Source organism: Hydra vulgaris, chromosome 08 (genome assembly GCF_038396675.1).
Source record: "Hydra vulgaris chromosome 08, alternate assembly HydraT2T_AEP".
NCBI classification, from domain to species: Eukaryota; Metazoa; Cnidaria; class Hydrozoa; order Anthoathecata; family Hydridae; genus Hydra; species Hydra vulgaris.
Window position 1 is genome coordinate 34,385,583 of NC_088927.1, and position 23,333 is coordinate 34,408,915.

General features: G+C 27.5%; 1 protein-coding gene across 4 annotated transcripts in view; it reads right to left on the reverse strand.

The window, feature by feature from the left end:
* Nucleotides 1–23,093, reverse strand: part of LOC100199832 (ras-associating and dilute domain-containing protein) — a 39,836-nt gene extending 16,743 nt beyond the window's left edge. The window contains exons 1-3 of one of the 4 annotated variants that reach the window (XM_065803504.1): nucleotides 22,695–23,093; nucleotides 13,853–13,987; nucleotides 3,701–3,878 (exon numbers count right to left, since the gene is read on the reverse strand). In XM_065803504.1, the coding sequence (XP_065659576.1) occupies nucleotides 3,701–3,878; nucleotides 13,853–13,984 (310 nt within the window). In that variant the 5' untranslated portion in view covers nucleotides 13,985–13,987; nucleotides 22,695–23,093. Of the gene's footprint in view, nucleotides 1–3,700; nucleotides 3,879–3,964; nucleotides 4,079–13,852; nucleotides 14,000–22,116 lie in introns of those variants that run through there. The other 3 variants (XM_065803506.1, XM_065803505.1, XM_065803507.1) reach the window with 3 other exon arrangements.
* Nucleotides 23,094–23,333: the final 240 nt, after the last annotated feature.

A 23,333-nucleotide genomic window follows, 5' to 3' on the forward strand; every position in this document is an offset into this window, starting at 1 on the left:
AGGAAAATAGTTGGTGTTATAAAACAAGATACACTAAAGTAGACATAGAAACAACTGTAAATAAAGTGAAAAATCATGGATTTACCATAAGGAGGCTGCTAAAACATAATATTCTATAAGGAACACTACATAAAAAAGTAAAAGTTGAAGATCAAGTACCAAAAAAGCATGGTGAACAAACCAGACTTGTTAGTTCAACAGAAAGTTTATTTGTTCAAACATTACTTATATGACTGACTGGAGAAACTGAGGCAATAAAATGTCTTGCAGGAAAACAGTTTTCTTCTACAATGTAAAAATGTCTATAAAGTGTTCATAGTCATCCCAATTGACAATAATTTACAATGTTATAATTTACAACATCATGTTGCAAATTTGTAGGTTACATTTGTAAACTTGTGCAAATTAGTTTTTAAAGTAACATGTTGAACTTGTTAGTATAAAACATTTATATTGTCTTAACAACTTTGATTAACTCAGTAGCCATAATAATTTTTATTGTAATTTTTCTTAGTCAAAAATATTATGAACATGTTTTTAATTTAATGCAATTAATTAACATTATTTATCATTGAAGGAGTCCCCTTGTGCATCATAGATCTAATGTGGTAGTAGATTAGTGGTTAAACATTTGGCTCACAATTAAGAGGTTGAGATTCAAATCTATTTTGTGCACTCTGAAATTTCTGTGCTCAATCTGTTTCCCTGTTTCAGCGCCCTAGTTTAAAAATGTTTGTATTTCTGAGTTAGGGATTGAGAGAGAATAACTTAAAAAAATGAGTAGCTCCTTTATAAAGTAGCATCTCCCTATTGCTCCCTTGACTGTAGTGGATACTAGAGCAATGAGGAGGTGAATATATAAAATTAAAAAAATTTACAGTACACATACAATAATAAAAATTTGTAATTTTGATCAGTTTTTAAAAAAACCCAAAAAACTCATAAAACCCAAAAAAACCCATTTGGGTTGGCTTTTTTCCAACCCTGTTCTGAAATAACAATTTAATTATTGCTGATAGCTTTAAATAATCAATTTATTATAAAAATGAATTTTTTCTTTGAAATCATAGTTATTATAAAAAATAAAAAAAGTATTTATATTTCTATTGTGTTTGAAATTGCTGTACTGTGAAGTGAATACTGAATTGAATATATCAACAGCTTAATCCGCATAGAAGATAACTCCAGTTAACCAAACTGTGCAGGAGCAACATAAAAGTATTTCATATGCCCATATAAACACTTACATAGATTTTTATTGTTATTTTTTCATATCTATATATTTAAAATCATAACTAAACACAAAATGATGCATTTGTACGATGACGCCTTAGAAGTAAGAAAACCTGTTACTGAAATAAAGTCGACTTTACAAAAAAGTAGAGTTATTTTGCTTGTAGATTGAGCTGTCGATATGTAAAAAATTGTATTGCATTGTTGATAATCTTTAAAAGTTGATATTCTTATTGTTAATAATCTTTTAAAGTAAAATGAAAATAGATGAAAATTAAATTTAAAAATGTTATGTGTTAAATGTGGAGGTGTGAGGACATTGAATCCTTTGAATAATGTAGGTTTTAAGTATGCTGATGACAAGACAAAAGAAATAAACAAGAAAAAAAATCCCCTGACTACTTTGAACATGCTGAGCAACTTAATTTAAAAAAAATTAATTTGGATGTTTTAGTTGATAAGCTTAAGTTAAATAAAAGGCAAAAAAAAAACTTGCTAAAACTATAGAAGTGTTTACTTAGTGTGAATGGTAAGTAGCTGCATAATATTTGACCAGCAGCTGTCCCTGTAAGCTTACAACCTAGTCTCTAAAAAGAATGTAGATATATTCTTTCAACTTGATGAATTAACTTAATGAATGTTTCAACTTGATGAACTAACCATTAACTTATGATTTTTATGGTTCAACTGGATGTATGATGGAAAGAAGTGGTTTGAGGAGTGCTCCTGAAACAGTCTATGTGCTGTAACAGCAAGACAAATGCACACAGGAAAAGTATTTGCACACATTATAAGTGGCCATTTTTATGTGCATCAGCAGTAAATTTAATAATATTAAAATAGTTTTGAAAACAATTTGAATGCTGGTAGGCAGAAACATATTTTGATAAACAAAAGTAAGTGAAGCATTAGCATACCAACATTTCTGCATAAACCTGCTAATAAATATAAAAGAAATTTATCCTAGAAGAACATTTTACATTTGGAGTATTAGGAATAAACAATGTGACATATCATTACAAAAAAGAAATTTGCAATAAACTTATTTAAGTTTAAATAAGCTAATACAAAAAGTTCTTGCATCAGTTTGATAATGAAATCAATTGGAACTTTGACAAAACTTTTTGGTGAAATCTTATTATTACTTTTTTAAATAGAAAATTATTCTTTGATAAAAATCTTCAATATATTATCTTTTTCCTAATAAGACTTGCTAACCTAGTGGTTAAAATTAAAATATGCTTTTGCCTTTATATTGCTCTAAATTTGACTTTGACAATCAGACAACAATTTCAAATCAACAACACATTTCTTAAAAACTATGCTCGTTTTGTTAGGTAATACTCTGATCTTAATACTTTAATGTTAACTTTTTTTTATATTAAAATTCAATATTAATTTTTTTTCCTGTTTTTTAAAGTCTTAGTTTTTATCATTTCTGACAATAGTTTGTACATTATTACATCAGCAAATACAGAAAATAACAGTGGAAATTTAATTAGGAAAATCCTTTACTTAATCACAGCTAAGGTGCAGTATCTTATTCTTATCTTATGACAATAGTTTGCAATGCTGTGATGCCAAGATAAACTGTCATCTAGAAAACAACTAGAAGGTTTTTAACTTTTTAATTACTAGTAACTTACCATATCATACATATAAATATAACTATTACGTTTGTAAGTTATTTTTATTTAGCTGATTAATAAAATAATAAATATTAAAAAAAAAGTTTTAATATGGTCAATTTAAAAATAAACTTTAACCTAAACTGTATAATTCTTTACTTGCCTCTAAGCTAAATATAATTCATCTTACATTATTAAAGCCAATTAACATACAAAGTTCATTTTCCTGCTAAAAAGGTGAGCTGATATGTTTAAGCACTTTTAGTACCAAATAAATATAGCAGGTACTAGCTTTGAAACATGTAAATGATTGTTAAAAGCACTTGACTTTCACTATACCATCTTAAATTAGGAGGCTATAGTGAAAGTTAAGTTAATTATACCACTATACCATTAAGACTTAATGGTATAATGAGCTTTAATTTGTCTTTCAAGCTTTGCCTTTTCTTTATATCTTATTTTATGGTAAGATTTTCGCTACACAGTATTATTTACCTTTTTAACAGTTATTCTTATCATTAATCTAATAGTATAAGGTATATACTTACTACTAGCTATTATAATTATAATTATAATAAGAGATAATTATGCTAGATAATTTTAATTTGCAAGTACCTAAAAATCTTAATTACTTAGTAAAAATAAAGCTAAATAAAAGTATAGAAAAAAACAGAACATAATATAACTTATATAATGATTATTAGGGAAGCAGGAAATACCGTGCAACAAATTTTTATTAAACGTTATTTAGCTCATGTTTAAGTAGAATAATATATAAAACATGGTTTACATTATTAAAATAATAAAGAATACATAATAATAGCTGTTAATTTATATACCTGATTCGTTATCTTTTTCGTATAGCGAATAATTTTTATTACTTGGTAAACTAAACTTGCTTATTAGTATGGGTATGAGTTCTTCGACAGAAGTTCTATTTGTAAGACGCACAGCTTTAGTTAACTCACTTTTCCCGTCATCATAATAGAATCTAACTGCTCCTTCGTAATCAAGCTCCTACAAAAATTTCTGAGATCAATCAATACAGATCAAAATAATAGGGATTAAAAAAAAAAAAGCAGTTCAACAAAAGGATTATTTACATGTCGTTACTATTTTTAAACTAAAAAAAGTCAAATTCAAATAAGGTCATATTTTGTAGTCATATTTAGTCATATTTTGCAAGCTTAATTCATCCAAATAATGCGGTAAACTATAATGTAAAGAAACTTTGCAACTCATTATTTATTTTACTTGGGTGACAAAAGGGTGTATGAAAGCGAAAAACAGTTATTTAAATTTCATTGCTCTCAGTTAAACATGAGATTAAAGTTTCAACTGAAAGATTATCATTAAAACTTTTTTTTTTACCTTTTGTTTAATTTGAAAATAGGCTTTATTATAAAGGTCTATGTTCTCTTGAATTTCATCAAGCGTATAGATCTTGTTCAAAAAAAAAATGCTTTTTTTCTTCAATACGACCTTTTACGTTTGTACTATTGTAATTTAACTCATTTAATTTAATTATAATGTGATTGCTATTTTTAAATTGCCTGCATAAACCCAACTTTTTCGCGCAATCCTCTCTAAAAATGCGTGCAAGACGCTTTTCTTTTTCAGAACGCATTTTATTAAAACTGTTGCATGATTTTGGCATTATATGACTGTGAAAAGCTAATTGTAAAGTATTTTTTAACTTTATGCAATATAGTATTAAATGTTTACATACTTTAATTAGTTGCTCATTAATCTTTTAATTATTTTGTAAAGTTATATTGTGTTTGTCGTGAAGTTTGTTAACTCCTATTAATAAACTGCTGTTTTGTAAATTGTTTTTCCGATAGACAACTTAATAATTTTGAAAATGCTAATAAACATTTACCGAATAAAAATTTATTTCTTGCTGTAAATTAGTTTGTAATTTATAAGATACTTTTATAAGTCGTTAAAGTTTTATAATTAACAGAATAACAGGAGCGCAAGTTGGGTGTCATTAAAAATAAAACAGATACAAATACAAAGTATTAAAATACTAACATAAGTTGATACAAATTGATACGTTTACAAGACATTCGTTTCAACATTATTATAATTAATTTATTTACTAAATCATGGACTAAATCATGGTTTAATTACACGGCTTCACTTAGATACTCAATACAGTATGTTCGCTATATATTAGAATTTTTACATTTTTGCAAACTTTTTAGACCTTTCTGAAGCAAATGTTTCTACAAAATTGGAAAAATCCATTTCTTGAAAAATATCACTTTCTATTGATAATGTTGAGATTCCTATCAATCTCTCTTGGATTATGGTTGAGCCTTAATTGTTTTTAATTTGTTTTAATTTTAAAAAGCATCGTTTTGTTGGAGCAACAGTGGTAAAACTTGTCAGTAGTATACGAAGAGCAGCCTAAGTGTTTGGGTAAATGTCTTCCAGTTGATTTGCAAAAATTTCTCGTAGACAACCAGCAACCGTTACTGAGTAACATGGATTAACATTGTTGAAATGCTGCAGTTCTTTGCAAAAGGTAAACCTTCAATATCGCTTTATCTTTCTTTTGGTCCAGGAGGCCATACTGATGTTTTATTCAACGCTTCTTTGTGATTATATTTCGTAAAATGCTAGAATTTTCTTTGATGTCAAGTAGATTGAAATTTAAGTGGCTTTTTAATCGATAACTTTTGTAAATATGTGAGTATTTTTAAAAATAACGATATTTTTAAATATTTCGTAATTTCACATTATATCAATAGATTCATTTTACAATTAAAAAAACTCTAGAATAAATATTTTTTTTTGATTTAATTTCTCAAGAGAGACTTTGATTTAATTTCTCAAGAGAGACTTATCAATAAACGCGGTGGAGGAGTTCTTATTTATGTAAAGAAAAATATTGCGCATTATATTAGGAATGATTTGAGTGTTTCTGACGGCGACAAAGAAATTTTAACTATTGAAATTCTAAACAATCAATCACAAAACATTTTACTGAGCTGTTGCTATAGGCCCCCAAATGGTGTGGCCGAGAACATGAGCATGTATTTTGAAGAAAACCTTTTCAAAATAGGCATTCTTGAAAAAAAAAAGAATTTTATTCTAGGGGATTTCAATATGAATTGCTTCCATTACTTTACGGACATTAAAGTTAAAAATTTTTATGATTCTATTTTTGAAATGGGAGCCATTCCTTTAATAAATCGCCCTACCAGAGTAACTCCTAAATCGGCTACTCTAATTGATAACATTCTAACAACTGATATTTTTAACAGTGACTTAAATAAAGGTATTTTAAAAACAGACATATCTGACCATTTCCCTATCTTTTTTATCATAAACTTCAACTCTAAAATTATGACCAAAACTAACATAAAAGTTAAATTACGCAACTTTTAACCAAAAAAATGTTGAGCAATTTAAAACACAATTATCATTACTTCATTGGAAGAACATCGACTTTAGTGATAACGCAAACAAAATTTACGATGATTTTTTGAATACATTTTACTCAGTTTATGATGCCAATTTTCCTTTACATGAAAAAACATTAAATCAAAAAAACTTTAATTCTCCCTGGATTACCAAAGGTTTAAAAAAATCATCAAAAGTTAAGCAGAAATTATACATAAAATATCTAAAAAACAAATCATTCGCCAATGAGAAATTATACAAAGACTACAAAAATCTTTTTGAAAAAGTTCGAAAAAACTTAAAAAAACATTACTATTCTAAAATTCTCAATAAAGCCAAAAATACTTGTAAACGCTCCTGGGAAATAATAAAAGAAATTATCGGTAAATCAAAACCGTGCTCAGGTTCCCTGCCACACATGATCAAAGTAGATAACAATAATTTAATTAATTCTCAAACAATAGCTCACGAATTTAACAAATTCTTTGTTGAAATTGACCCTAAACTATCTAAATTAATTCATAACACAGAAACATCATTTAAAGATTTTCTAGTACCGATGGATAATTGCATTCACTCGGATGAGTTATCTTAAGAGTTGCAATTTGATGAGTTCGAAAAAGCCTTTAAAACACTAAAAAAAAAAAAAGCAGTTGGACCGGACGAAATCAATGGTAACATAATTTTAGATTGCTTTGAACAATTAAAATATATTCTTTTTAAAGTCTTTAAATCATCAATCGAACAAGGAGTCTTTCCTGATCAATTGAAAATTGCTAAAGTTATTCCACTATTTAAAGGTGGTAACAAATCTGACATTAGTAATTACCGGCCTATCTCTATCTTATCTATATTTTCAAAAATACTAGAAAGAATCATGTTCAATAGAGTATTTAATTATTTTAGTTTAAATAATTTATTATACAACAATCAGTTTAGCTTTAAGAAGAATAACTCAACCGAGCATGCAATTATTCAGTTGGTACGTGAGATTTCCAATTCTTTTGAAAAATCTCAATTTACATTAGGAATTTTTATCGATCTTTCAAAAGCATTCGATACTGTGGATCATGATATTTTACTTTATAAACTTAATTATTACGGAATAAATGAAAGAGTTAGTAAATGGTTTCAAAGTTATTTATCCAACAGAAAACAATTTGTTTCTTGTAATGATCTTAATCATACACAGTTTTTAAATGTTTCCTGTGGTGTTCCGCAAGGTTCCATCTTAGGCCCTCTTTTGTTCTTAATATATATCAACGACTTGCATAAAGCATCAAATCTTCTAAGTATTATGTTTGCTGATGACATAAACTTATTTCTATCTAACAGTGACATCTACCTACTATTCTCCGTTATGAACAAAGAACTTCAAAACATATCTAAATGGTTAAAAAGGAACAAATTAACATTAAATGTAAACAAAACAAAATGGATTTTTTTCCACCCGCTCTCCAAAAAACGTTCTCTACCCCAAAATTTACCAAAAATTTTTATTGATCATAATGAAATAAAAAGAGATTCTGTAACTAAATACCTGGGGGTTTTCATTGACGAGAACATCACATGGAAACATCATATTAACTATGTCTGCTCGAAAGATTCAAAAAGTATTGGAATTCTATATAAGGCGCGTACTCCTTTAGATAAAAATAATTTAACTAAACTTTATTATTCTTTTATTCATAGTTATATAAGTTATGGAATTATTGCCTGGGGTAGTACTGATCAAAGCAAGTTACAATGTCTCCATCGCCGTCAGAAACATGCGATCCGTGTAATTAATTTTGCGGATCGGTTCTCAAATTCCTCAATATTTTTCAATCAAATGAAAATCCTCAATGTTTATAAACTAAATGTATATAAAAATTTATCTTTTGTTTATATGTGGAAGTATGATTTATCTCCTTTAATTTTTAAAGACCTTTTTATTTTGAAACCTTTAAGCAAGTTTAACATGAGGAATAATAACTATTTAAATAAACCACTCTGTCGAACAAAGTTCAATCAATTCTGTATCACTTATCGTGCAGCTCATCTCTGGAACAAAATTATTTTGCCTAACTTCGGCTTACCCCTAACTTATTCTGTTTTTAAAATTAAATTAAAAGATCTCGTTCTCTCTATTGAAAATATCTTAGAATATTTTTAATTTGTCTTATGATATATAATAATTTTGAAATGTATGTTCAATCTTTGTTTTATACTTGTTGACAATTTGTTTCTATTTATCTAAGTACTATTTTAATATTTTTATGTTAATTTTTTACGTTCTCTTATTGTAAAAAAGCGTTTTTATAATACTTTACGTACTCTGTTTTGTTAAAGGCTTCTGACGATAAGATCATTTGATCTTCTTTTAGAAGCCTTGTTTGTATTTGAAAAAAATATGTAATTTATATATATTACGTCAAATGTAAACAAAAACTTACGAAAAAAAAAAATATCAAAAATCAGAAATATTAATCAATAAAAATCAGAAAAATTTACAGAGAAATATTAACGGATAAAAAATATGCAGAATAAACCAATAAAATAATTACAAATTGACTCAGTAAATAACCAATCAATATAATATGTAAAATTTAATTAAATAGATAGGTTAATGTTATAATGGAAAATTTGTTTATTAAGTGAGGGATTTTCCATTTAATGTGGAGCGCTTCTTTTATTTTTAATTAATGTAAATTAATATATAGATATTTAGGGTGGAATGCAAGAAGCGAACTTGAGTCATTTCGACTTGAAATTTACATTGTAACCAATAGCGGCAGAGTATTGGTTTTCCCCTCAAAAAATACTCTGCCGCTATTGGTTACAATGTAAAGTTTAAGTCGAACTTGACTCAAGTTCGCTACTTGCATTCCACCCTTAGTTGAAGCGGTATAGATACCGCTCCAACCAAACATATGTTTAGTTTAAGCGGTATCTAAAATCTCAAATGAATTACAATTAAACAAGTTTTTACAATTGAATTGTTGAGAAGAACAGTATTAGTCCATTTTTTGTTATTTGAACTTTTTTTCATTATTTCATTTAACTTATGTCGATTTCTCTATGTACTACAAAAATAATACTAGTCCATCTTTCTTTCATTATTTTTTGCCATAAAGTAGATTTATAACTGTTAACTAATCTATCACTGTTTAAAATTTAATTATTAATTATCTCGAAATGAAAATATTGGACTAGTACTGTTCTTCTTTTCACCGATTCAATTAAGGGATGTAATTAAGTGTTTATATATATTATTGTAAATATATTATACAGTTTAAGAGTAATTATAATATGTTTATGCGGGTTTAAATAATTATTTTTTAGGTTTATAAATTAATATAAGTTGTTAATAGAATTTGTATAAGATTCTCATTGAATTAAGAAGGTTTTCATTGAGGTTCTAATTGAATTAAGAAAAACTTCTGAATTTCTTATATAATAATGTCTGACCGCTTTCTCTATGTTATAATAATGTCTGGCCACTTTCTCTATGTTATAATAATGTCTGGCCACTTTCTCTATGTTACCTTTTAACTCAGCTTTTAACTCAGCTACTTCTAACTTTTACTCTTATTTACTTCGTTCTTCCTAAAGCTCACTTACCCTTGGTCCGTCGAATTAGATTATGATGCTGCTTAGTAAAGTAAGCTAAACTTATCTTCGCGGACCTTGGTATGTGACCTCTATATAGCAATTAACCGAAGGAGGATAAACCACAATACCAAAAACTTCTTAATTTAAGTGTTGTATTTATGCGAGATAATTACAAGCTAGGCGGGCGTGGAATCAAGTACGAAATTCTTTGAAACGTATTCTGGGACTTCAGATGCTGGGATCCAAAGAAGGAAATTGATTGCTGAAATGCAGAACAAAATGCTGGAGCTACTTTTTCCAATTCTTCTTTAAAAAAACTTCGGTTTTTGATGCTTTATCCGTTGAAGATAAGAGTGCTGCTGGCAGCGTTCGAAGTGGATGCTTTCAGCGCATATGAGCTTTTGACAAAATAAAAATCATATGACGGAGAGAAAGCTGTTGTATTTTTGGCTGATTTGAAACGGTTGGCTTACCTTGCTAAATTGTTAGAAGAGTCAGTGCGTTTGGTATCATCCAATTGATATCAAGCTACTCAAAGTAATGGCTGCTTTAAACAGGATGAGAAATGATACCGTTAATGTTGTTGGCGCTGTGTCTTAGCATCGTGCTACAAAAATTCCTTATATTCGAAGAAAATCTTTTGGTGTTTCAAATATGGTGTCGAAGGACATGTCTTCGGGATGTCTAAAGATGCAAACAAGAGGAGAGGCTAGGAATCTATTCAACCTCGATTCTGAACAACAGTGAAATTAGTGCATTATCTATTATTCGTTTGAAAGTTATTGGTATGGTGGCGACACCTATGGTAGACACGGAATGTTTAAAGACAACTTTAAACCACAAGTTTTTGTCATTAATACTTAAATACTTGACGAAATTGAAGGAACAGACAATAAAAACGACCAACTAGGAGTATCAAGTAGTGCTGGACTTTCTGGTTTGTAGAAAGTGTAGTAACTGTAATCTATCTTTATTTTTTCGGTTTTGCATATATTGAAGATTCTTGCCGTTTTGTATATGTGTGTATATATTATACATGTATATATATATTATGTAAATATTGTATATGTATATATTGTATATATGCATTATATAATATGTATATATTGTATATGTGTGGCAAGCGTCATCCAAAGCCATGCCTACACCAGTCATCTAAATTACCTTATGACCATAACACCTGAATCATCTTATGACCTTAACACTGTCTACACGACATTTTCAACGTATTTCTGAAAGTTGTTTTTTGAAGACAAAAAAGAGTATCCTTTTTAAATATTTTTTAAAACCCCGTCTTAGGGTTGAGACTGCGAATGTGTATTTTCTTTGAAATATTCTAAAAAAATTTACTGTTTGAACGGAAGATTTTGTATTGTCACCGTGTACCAAGTTTTGACTGTGAAAAGTGCAAGGTGCACAAAGTGAATGTGGATTTTTTTTTTTTAATTAGTGTTTGCACTCCCTAAGGAGGACTGAAAGAGGACAAGTTTTTAACAGTATTTTTGTACATCGTACGACGTGCAATCTACGTTAATGTTAGTTTTTTTTTTATTGTTTATTGAGTATACAAATATTTACAAAAAAAACTCAAAACTAAAAAAGTCGTCCCAATTTTGCATTTCAAAATTATGGGATTCCTAGGATAAGACTAAAAACCGACATTTGGTAAACCATCCTAAAAAGGCTGCATGTTTGCTGAGTTTAACTTGATATTGTTTATGATATTAGGTATATAATAAAAAAGAAATACTATATTTTTAATTCCAACCCAGGAAAAAAAGTTCTATAGAATTTCTATAAACTTTTGAAACATATGGTCTATAGAAATTCTATAGAATTCTATAGAATTTCTACAATATTTCTGTTGATTTCTATAGAAAATGCTATAGAACTTTTTTTTCTACTTTTATTTTATAGAAAAAAAAGTTGTATAGCAATTTCTATAGAAATTAATAGACACTTTAAAGAAATTCTACAGAAATTCCATAAAATTTCTATAGACCATATTTTTTAAAAGTTTATAGAAATTCTATAAAACTTTTTTTCCTGAGAAGGCAAATTAAAAAACAATTAAAATTAAACTGCTTCTTTGTTAGTTAGATTTGTACAATAATTTTTTAAGTTTAAATAGAAACGTATTTAATACTTCCAAGGTATAAAAAGCATTATTACCACTGCAAGACAAATCAGCTGATACAATCAGAAAATCTGAACTAAATTGTTATTAACCAATTAAACTTCATTATTGACAAGCAATGCTATTTTTACATTTTTAACGAACAGTCACAAAAAATACGTATGCACTCATTAAACTATCAGAATAGCGAGTGATGATTCATTTAATAAAATATTTTAAATAAATAAGAACTCATCATTTTATCTAAGCCTATAAAATAAAGGCTGCTTTTATTGGTTAAGAACTTTGTGTTTGAACCATTTTTGAGATGTATGATTCCTTATAAATCTACTTTTATTGTTCTTTTATTATTTAGATATACAAATACAAACATTACGTCAAAAAAGGATGCTTCGGATTTCGAAAAGTTACCGTGATTTTTGGAAGTTCGTTTTTGATAAATTTCAGTGGTTAGGAAATAAAAAAATATTTAAATTTTGGCACCACCTTTTACATTATACCACCTGTTACAAATGCTAGGTTTACAGACAGATTTCTATTTGCATTATACCACCTGTTACAAATGCTAGGTTTACAGACAGATTTCCATTTGCTTAAAAATTATGAACGTGTATAAAAGTTTCAATGAATGCAAAACTAGTAATAGAAACCAGTGATAAAAAGACGCAACATTTAAATTTGAAAACTTCATAAAACTTGGGTAAAAATCCCCATGAAACAACGTGTTTTTGGTTTACGCCTGGATCATGACGAGTACGTATCTATACAGGTTTTAATTCTGAAAAAGAAGCTGTGCCAGCTGAGAACATTCTTTTTTATTTAATTAGTTAATAATTATAACATAAATAACAGTAAAATTTATCATAAGTTCAAGCAAATGATACTTGCTGCTAAACGTATTCTTAATTTTAAATATTAAAAATAAAAAATAATTTTTTTTTTCAATATCAATGACCAACAACTTTGGTCAAGGATAATTAATTGTTAATTTTTGAATATACTTTTTTTTTAAATACCAAACATCCTGAGATAAGAAGTTTGGACGTGAAGGAGTTAATCAAAGATACTCAACACTACACGTAACAAAATGTAAAAGAAAACTTCCGTTAATTAAAAGAGAATACACATGTGGATCATAAAAAAACTATTTGACCATACTGCAAGGTCAAGTAGTTTTTTTATGATCATATTTTTTATTCTCGCAAATTTCATATAAAAAATATCAAATGTTCAATATTAAGGTTTTGTTACTTTATGGTGAATTTGCAAAATTTATTGAAGTTTGTGGAAACGTTTCAAACTGAAATTTATTTGTTAATGCCATACATTATTTAGCAAAAGTTAAAATGTTAAAAAACTAAAACAATTCTAAAATTTACAAAATTTCTGCAACTTCTACAAAAGATTTTAATAATTGCATAATAATAAATGTAAAGAATTCTTATTTTATGAAATTGATATAAGTATATAACGAACAAAAATAATATAAACCAATAGTCTTATAAACCAATAGTCTTATAAATTATTGCTTTGAAAAAGATTTTAAGTAATATATATAATACAAATTTATATTTTAAGTAATATATATAATATAAATTTATATTTTACTGACTTTTATAACTATATATGTTAAATCTTAAATGTTAAATATTCTTACTTTACTTTAATTTAAATTAATTTTAGATTCTCCATTATTTTACCTAAAGTTGAACTTTGAAGTTTACCGTAAGTTCAATGTTTCTTAAACTTAAGTTAAATTTTACCATTAAATTAACTTTATCTAGGATTTTCCATTACTTTATCTTATGTCAACTGATACTTTGTTTTTTTAACTAATTTAACTTACCGAAAGTTCTCCGTTATGAAATTTTATTGGCAAAAATCCTTCCGAAAGAATCATAGGAATTTCTTCATTTCCATCATACTCTTTCCATGATTTTGTGCGATCTCTTTTCCTAGGTTGAAGATCGTCATCCATCTTCTTAAAAATTGAAATTTAGAACATATATATATATATATATATATATATATATATATATATATATATATATATATATATATATATATATATATATATATATATATATATATATATAAAATATGTTATATATATATATATATATTTTTTTTTTTTTTTTTTTTGTTATTTCACCTCCCCAAGGCCCAGAAGGCCACTACAGATGAGGAGGCTACTTAATTGTGGTTATAACCCTTTCTCAACTCTATAACTCCGAAATACGAACCTTGACGAACAAGGTCGCTGCGCGGAGAAACAAGTTGATATATATATAAAACATATTATATATATTTATACTATATATATAATATGTTTTATATATATATATATATATATATATATATATATATATATATATATATATATATATATATATATATATATATATATATATATATAATATTTATGTACATATGTATGTATATATAGGTGTATATATATATATACATATTATTCCCTCATCACTGTTTTTCTCACCAAAAGCGGCCCCAAACCATAACACTATCCTTACCATGTTTCACAGTTAGCAACACACGTTGTTTTATCATTCGTTTAACAACTTTTCTTTGGATCTTCTCTTGGAACCAAAGACTTCTTTGGACTTTCTCTTGGAACTTATGATTCGACTCGTCGGTCCGAAAAACACGTTTCCAGTCATTAATGATCTATTTTTTGTGTAGTTTTTCCGATTTCAATCTTTCTTTTTATATTGAGGCCGAAGGAATAGTTTTTTTGCAGCTATTCTGCCACCAACCCCTGCTTTAACCAATTGCCTCTTTGCAGGCAGGGAAGATCTTCGAAAACAATTCAAAATTCGAGATAATTTTTATCATATTTCAAAGTGTTGAAATTGAAATCTTGAATTTTTTGCTATTTGACCCATAGAATACTTTTCTTGCCACAAGTGAATATTCCAGATTGTTTTTCTACAATCAACTCTCGTTTTTTCTCCATTTAACATGTAAAAATATCATTAAATCTCGTTTTCTCGCCATTTAATAAGTAAAAAATATCATTAGTTTATATAAATTGTTAAAATATTCGTGCTGTATTAGAACTATCAAAATTCACTCCAGAAAAACCATAAATATATCTCTCAAAACCAAATATAGTGGAATAGTTAAACGTTTATGTTACTTGCATTTTATAATTTTCACAAAAACAGCACTTGATAACTGAATCATTTATGAACGATTAAAATAATTATCGGACTTGATAATTGCGTAATTACCGAGTGATTAACAAAACAGCTTATGCAAATAAACTCTTAACCCCACTCCAACCAACTTAAACATAGTTTAAATTGGTTGGTTGGAGTAGTATGTTAACTTCATGACTTTTATCAAAATATTTAAAAATACAATACAGAAAAATACTATACAGACTAAAAATATATCTACTATTTAAATTATCTAATAACGAAAAAATGAAAAGTAAAAATATTTAAACTAAAGCATTTCTTAAAAGTGTTTATGATATTCGAATATATATATATGTATATATATATAAATATATATATATATATATATATATATATATATATATATATATATATATATATTGGATATACTACTGTTGATATATATATATATATATATATATATATATATATATATATATATATATATATATATATATATATATATATATATGTATATATATATATATATATATATATATATATATATATATATATATATATATATATATATATATTGGATATACTACTGTTGATATATATATATATATATATATATATATATATATATATATATATATATATATATATATATATATATATATATATATATATATATATATATATATATATATATATATATATATATATATATATATATATATATATATATATATATATATATATATATATGTAAATTATGTTAGTGTATTTTACAAATAGAGTGCTCAATGTTCTTAAAGTACAGAGCAATAATAAATTAGTAAAAAACACTTATCTAACTTTTCTCTTCAACTTTAAGTTTCACCATTACTAGATCACCAGGAAGAGTTCCTGATGAACTCTTTCTGATGATCAAGCAATGGTGAAACTTAAGGTTGAAGAGAAAAGTTAGATAAGTGTTTTTTACTAATTTATATATATATATATATATTGGGTTTACTACTGTTGATATATATGTATATATATATATATATATATATATATATATATATATATATATATATATATATATATATATATATATATATATATATATTAGGGATATGACTTTTTAATTTTTTTTCAAATAAAATGTTTCCTGTATCATAAAGCGATGAACTTTTACCTAAAATCATGAAAAAAGGCCCAAATAGCTTTCTGCAACAAAAAAAGGTCACCCCCAAAATAAAAATTTGATGTACCATTTTCAAACATTCATTTTTGACCGATGTTTTAATCTTAAGCTTAATTCTCAGCTTAATTCTATTTATTTCATTATTTTGTTATGAATTTATAAATATAACGCCACACGTTACCATGGCAACGAAACGGCCGTGTGCCGGCAAATACTTGGAATTGTTATGTGATGACGTCATTGTGTTACCACGGTGATATAGACGACTGTAACAGACTGTAGAAGATTATAGAACTTAGTAGAACATTCTGGAAGCTCTAAATAATTATATAAGCGAGCTGCTGTCAGAGCTCAGTGTTGATAATGTGAATAGTTCTATGAAGTACTCTGCGTGTAACTGAGCTAATAAGGAACTACTGTAGCGAACTAAAGACGCTGTAAGTGTACGAAGTATAAGTAGTTGTAGCATTATCGTTAGGATACGGACTGGATTATCGAACTGTTATCAACATTGACTGGATTATCGAACTATAATTGGATTACTATACAGTTAAAGTATTTTATTAATTAAACGACTTTATTAAACGGATATTTACGCTCAGCTATCCGTAAAGTCGTAACAATATTATATGATGTCTCACAAGAAAAGTCATACCACAGTAACAAAGAACAAGAAGACTTGGACTAAAAATTTGGTGAGATTTCAAGAGTCACACAGAAGAAGAGGAAGCGTGGCTGTAGAAGAACATTCACTCGATGAAAAATCCAGAATACCACTTCAATTGCAGATCGTAGGAAGATACCAGTTTCTCGGAGCATATGTTAAAGGAAGAAAAGAACGAATAGACCAAATTTCTAAGGAAATTACAAAATTGTGGGACAATAAACTGAATTTTCCACGTGTGTCTGATCAAGTGATAAGAGCAAAGCTTATGAAGGTGCTGAAGGTCTATGATGAATGTGTCAAGCGTGGAAAATATGATGTTCTCAATGCATTATTTGACATCACGAAAGTGAATGGCCAGTGGTTATCCTCGGAAGATAAACGTCTATACCACCTACAAAAAGAAAGTAAAGGACAGGTGGGGTACTCAACAGGACAAGTGGCAAGTAAAGAAACCATTCACCCTTCCAAGAGAAGGAAAGTCCAGTCTGGAACAGCAATACCTTCCACATCACAAGTCCTGTCTACCACAGACAGTGGTACTGAATCTGAAAACTGCAAAAGTAAGAGTGAAGATGATGAAGACGACGACGGTGATAAAGACGATGATGAGGACACTCAGAAAAAAACTAGAAAGCACTACAAAAGTAAATTTGCTGTAAGTATGGTTACATCAAGTGGAGTTTCCACAAAGAAAGCTGCTAAAATATGCAATGTATTATCACAACAAGGTATTGATATTCCAACTCCAAGTCAATCAGCAATTTACAAGTCCATATTCAAAGAGGTAGGTAAATTAAAAAAAGAAATGATACAACAACTTAAAATGGAACAGTGGTCCTTACACTTTGACGGCAAACGAATAGATGATAAGGAATATCAGGTAGTTGTACTTCAGAATGAAAGAACTGACGTGAAACTTGATGCACTGCGTTTAAAAGATGGCAAAGCTGAAACTGTTGCTGAAAAAATTGCCAAACTTATTGATGAATACAATTTGTGGAATTCAATTAAGATGATCATTACTGATACAACAAACGTCAATACTGGGAAGAGAAATGGAGTTGTTGTGAAGTTGCAACGTATGTTTAAATTAAAGGGTGTCACAATACCACAATTTATCGGTTGTCAGCATCACGTACTAGACAGGATTCTCCGTCTGGTGATGGACGAAGAACTTGGGGGTGATACCAAATCTCCAAACATTGAATACCCATTTGTGTCTGAACTGTTGAATAAGTATGATGAACTGAAGGATAAGTTTGTGAATGGAACTGTAGAAATTCTTGATAAATCAGGGTGGAGAGACGATATGAAGTTTTTGTACCATTTAACAAGAGTGTTTAGGTTCTATGAAGAACAAAGAAACTTCCCTCTGATTCACTTTCAGGACATTCCTAATATGAGCAATGCCAGATGGAACTCAAGAGCCATTCTCGCCATTCTGGCGTTCATTCTTATGCCTGAAGCGAGAAAGAATTTGGAGAAGGTTTGCAGGTTCATTTCATATGAGTGGGCAGAACATTGGTTTAGTAGTCAAAAGTACAATGACAATGACTTCAAGAATTTATCTGATGTATTGAAGCCTTACAAAAAGGCATTGCAGTCATTCAAAAATCACTGGAAGAAAGAGCCATCCGTCATCGACATACCACGAAGTAATCAGATAGCTGAACGTGCAATCAAGGTGATGCAAGACCTGTATGCTTCCTGCAGAAAGAAAGACAAACTGCAACTTCGATTTATTCTAAGTAATAAGCGCTAGACTCTTTATGAGACGTGAGCATCATGTGACCCATGTACTAAACACAGTAGGCCTATAGACACAGACAGTTATGTATATTGTTGTACTAGACGCTTTGATACTGTTAATTTTGTAATACTTGTATAATTATATATCACATAATGTTTTTTGTTATATCACAGTACATGTTGCATAAATAAATAAAATAACAACAGGAGTATGACTCTTACAACATCTTCAGCCTTTAATATTCATTTACTGTACAAAAGTGTACCTATTGAAAATTCGATTTTTTGGTTTTGGGGTGACCTTTTTTCAAAATATGTCAAAATGAAACATCTATTCGTTCTTTTTACATAAAAGTTCATTGAATTACGATACAGGCCTAGTAGGTTGCAAAAAAGTCATATCCCTAATATATATATATATATATAGGATTTCATTATCTTGTAGCATTTTAATTTTAATATTGTTTACATGTTTTTTTTTCCTTTAATAGTTGAAAATTAGACAAAAAAATAAAGAAAGCTAATAATCAATTTTTTCAGGTAAAAACGATTGTTTTTTAAATTCTTTTATTAAGTACCCATGTAATTTTTAAATTAAGTACCTATGTTAATTTTTAAATTAGGTATCTAGTTAAAATGAATGATTAGACTTTCCCATGCGTTTGTTAATGTGTTATTTAATAAATATTTGCTTTCAAGATTTCAACAGGTAAAAAGTAGTACAATGAAGAAAATATTGAGGCTACGTTAGATTATACAAAAGAAAAAAAGCTGCATTCAAATATAGCATTTCATTCTCAACTCTATTCGGTCACAAAAACATCAACAATGCAAACTTCAAGGGATCTGGATCGTAATCTTGCTGCATGGTGGTGCATGTTAAAGTCCATTTGTGAATGGGGTTAAGATTTACGACAAAAAATCAATCAGACTTATTTAAAAACGGCAGGCCTGGCAAAGACTGGTTTTATAAATTTATGAACAGATGGTTTAAAGAAATTTCCACAAGAAAAACTCACAATTTAGCATCTTCCAGAGCAGCTTTTTGTACAGAAAAAATAATAGTTAATCATTTCAATTAGCTAATATTTTTTCTATCGTAGTTGTCAGTAAACAATATCATTTTTCAAGTATAACTTCTGGTTGTTATATTTGGGATTACGATAAAACGGGTTTCTATGTGATCAAGGCAAATCAATTGTCGTATATTCAAAAGGTGTAAAGAGTGTTTTAAACTGGTGAAAATGCAAAAATCCATTGCTGTAATACTAACATATAGATTATACCTCCATTCGTGGTATACAAAGCAAGATGAAGCTTAGTGGAGCTGAGTGGGCTTTAGATGGTCCGACTTGCACCAAGTATTCAATTTCTGATTCTGGATTGAGCATAATAAGTTTATTGAATGTTTAAAAGAATTGTTTATACCAGAATGGTAAGTTATTAGCGCTATTCATATTTTACATCTTGATTTACATACGTCTTACGTCAATTCGGCAGCTGTATTGCTGAGTCATGAAGACAATATAATCTTGACTTGTCTACCAGCTCACTAATCTCACATTCTTTAGCCACGTACAGAGGTTTCTATTGGCGTGTGAAACAAGTGTGGAAGGCAGTTCTTACCAAATATTATAAAAACATAAATGCCAAAACTTAGGTAAAGGGAACTTCCCTTTTCCATTGCTCAAACAGGTGTATAAGAGCGGCAAAGGTTTTACACGTTTGCACGCTGGTTTTGAATATAGTGGATTATTTCAAAAAACAAAATCAATCAACAAACATCTCAAAAGATTTTAATCAACCAACGTCTTCTAAGCCATTGCCAACATTAAAGAATTACATTTAGACATGATGTCATGTGAAAATCCAAATTGCACGAAAAATTCACTCTGCAACGAAACATGTTTGCCAAAAAAATTTGTTATGGGTTCAGAACTTTTTTGTTGTAAAAAATGTAAAACTTAAATTTTGTTTTTTCTGTATGCTATGTAAAAAATAGTTTAAAATATATAAAATTCTAAATTTATTAAATGTAAGATTAATGTAATATAATTTAATAAATGTGATATAATTTATATTGTAATATAATATATATATAATAAATGTTTTGGAACTTTCGATCATTAATTAAAAGAAAATTAGAAAATTAGAAAATTTCAAAAAATAATAAGGTTTTATTGTTCGGTGATCAGTTCGACCTGCTTTTATTTTATTTTATTCATTAATGTCTTTTAACTGTAAAAATGCCAAAAATATATAATATACATATATATATATATATATATATATATATATATATATATATATATATATATATATATATATATATATATATATATATGTATATATATATATATATATATATATATATATATATATATATATATATATATGTAATTTCTTTGTAAATATCCTTAAGCTCAACAAAAATGAGTTTTGTATGATCCAATTTTAAGATTCTTATGGCTGAGATAACTTTATGGGGTAGTATTAGGGTAGTGTTGGGGCAATTTTGATCAATTCAAGTTTATTACTCAGATTAATTTTTATTTGTAAAATAATTTAAAAGATTTTAAATTTTGAATAAATCCTATTTTTATATATTAGGAGTACGGAAGAATCCTGTAAGTATTAATCGTTTTTGGTACCAAAATAAAAACTTTTTGGTACCATAATAAAAACTTTTGATAATTTGTTATATAGTATTTCAAATGTTTAAAATTTCTGCTTTTTGTTCTAAAAAATTCTAACTTTTTTTTATCTCTTTTAACTACGTTAAAACACATAACACCTGTTTGCACTTTTCCTTGCAATCACACACTGAATACAGGCAAATCTTATTATAAAATAAAAAAAAATTCCAAATATAATTTAGCGTCTTTTAATTTACAAACAAAAATGCAGATAAATAACACAGACTAAATGAAAACGTTGTTTCAAACTTAACAATACAAAAAATTTTCAATAATTTTAAAAACGAAAGCAAAAAGTGAAACAACGTTGTCAAATTAAAAATTCAGTAGCAAATCATTTTTTGGGGTAGAAAAACGATTGTTCGTACCAGAAGGACAAGTAGTAAATGCCTTTAAAACACTAGACCGCATTTAATTTCCTCATATTAAAAAAACCTCAAGGCATTGACCAATTTTTTTGGATAACTTTAGTCTGATGCGCTTTTATTTACAGAATTTGAATTATTAAGATAAAAAGTTGTTATTTTTATATCTCTACAAAAAAGCACTTGAAATAAATATTATAGCACTTGCGTATTGTTTATTGTTTTGTTCTGACTTTATGATGTCTTTTAAATATATACACGTATAAATACTAAATTAAAAAGAAAGAAAAAAAAGAAATACCCCATCAAATAGATCAAATAGCTGTTTGATGAGTCAAGATTCTGAATAAACTTCTTTAATTGTGTTTATTTTCGTTTACTCTTCCGTTTATTTATTTATTTACTCTTTTTTTTTTTTTTTTTGAGTTTCGTATTATTTATTTTTCTTTGCTTTTCAGTGTGAATACTTTTGTTTTGTTTCAAAAATTTATCTTATATACGTAGTATTTTAAAAAATTGTTTTCCACTTTGATGACAAACGATATTTCCATGGATACATTTTAAGAAAAAACACTTTTCGTTTAAAAAACAAATAAACAAGAACTTGTTTCATGCTGATAACTTTATTTGGAATTATGTAGTGATTGATTTTTTACCGTCTGTATTGGAGGCTTTAGATCAGAATATTTACTTATGTAGTGTAGTAACCTTGTTACACTACATTATACAACCTTGTTATGATGTGGTAATAGTGACTAGTAAAAATTTTTATTAAGAGGTATCAGACAAGCGTAATTCTTTTTGGCATTTTTAACATTTTGTAACGCTTAACAGCCTTCTTATTTACTCCTTTAAAATCAATAAACAAATATAACCAACCTTTTCAACGACCAATCAAAATTTATATCTTTTTAGTTATGACCAATATGGCGGATAAAATAAAACGTAACTAATGTTTAAACATAAACTGAGCGTCTGATTAACTGACTAAATAATTTAGATTTTTAGATTAAGTGGCTAGATAGTGCTCCACCACATATATTGCTCACAAAATTCGTGTGAAAATAATACCATCATTTATAAATCGAATTTAAAGCTATTGTAGTTTTCTTTTTTGCATAATCCTAGCAACGCTCAATGTTACAATGAGATATCTTTTAAAAGGATTTTAATAACAAGGAGAGTCATTCTATAAACTTCTTTTATATTAGGAAGTTCGCAGGAATATTATCTTTGGACAGAAATACTTTTGTTAATAATAAGCTTGTTTTTTTGTCTACATAAAAATTGCAAATATGCATTTATTCTTTACATTCGTAATTTATAAATGATTACATTTTATGTTTAATAAATAGAATGGTTAAACAATTACAAAATATATATTATAACATAATTTATCGTTTTATAGAATAAAAAAATAGCAAACAAATAACTTAATTCTACAAATCTTATGATCAGTGTGACGTAATGCGTGTTACAAAAAAATACCCAGGACAAAATACCGACAAAGTTATATCA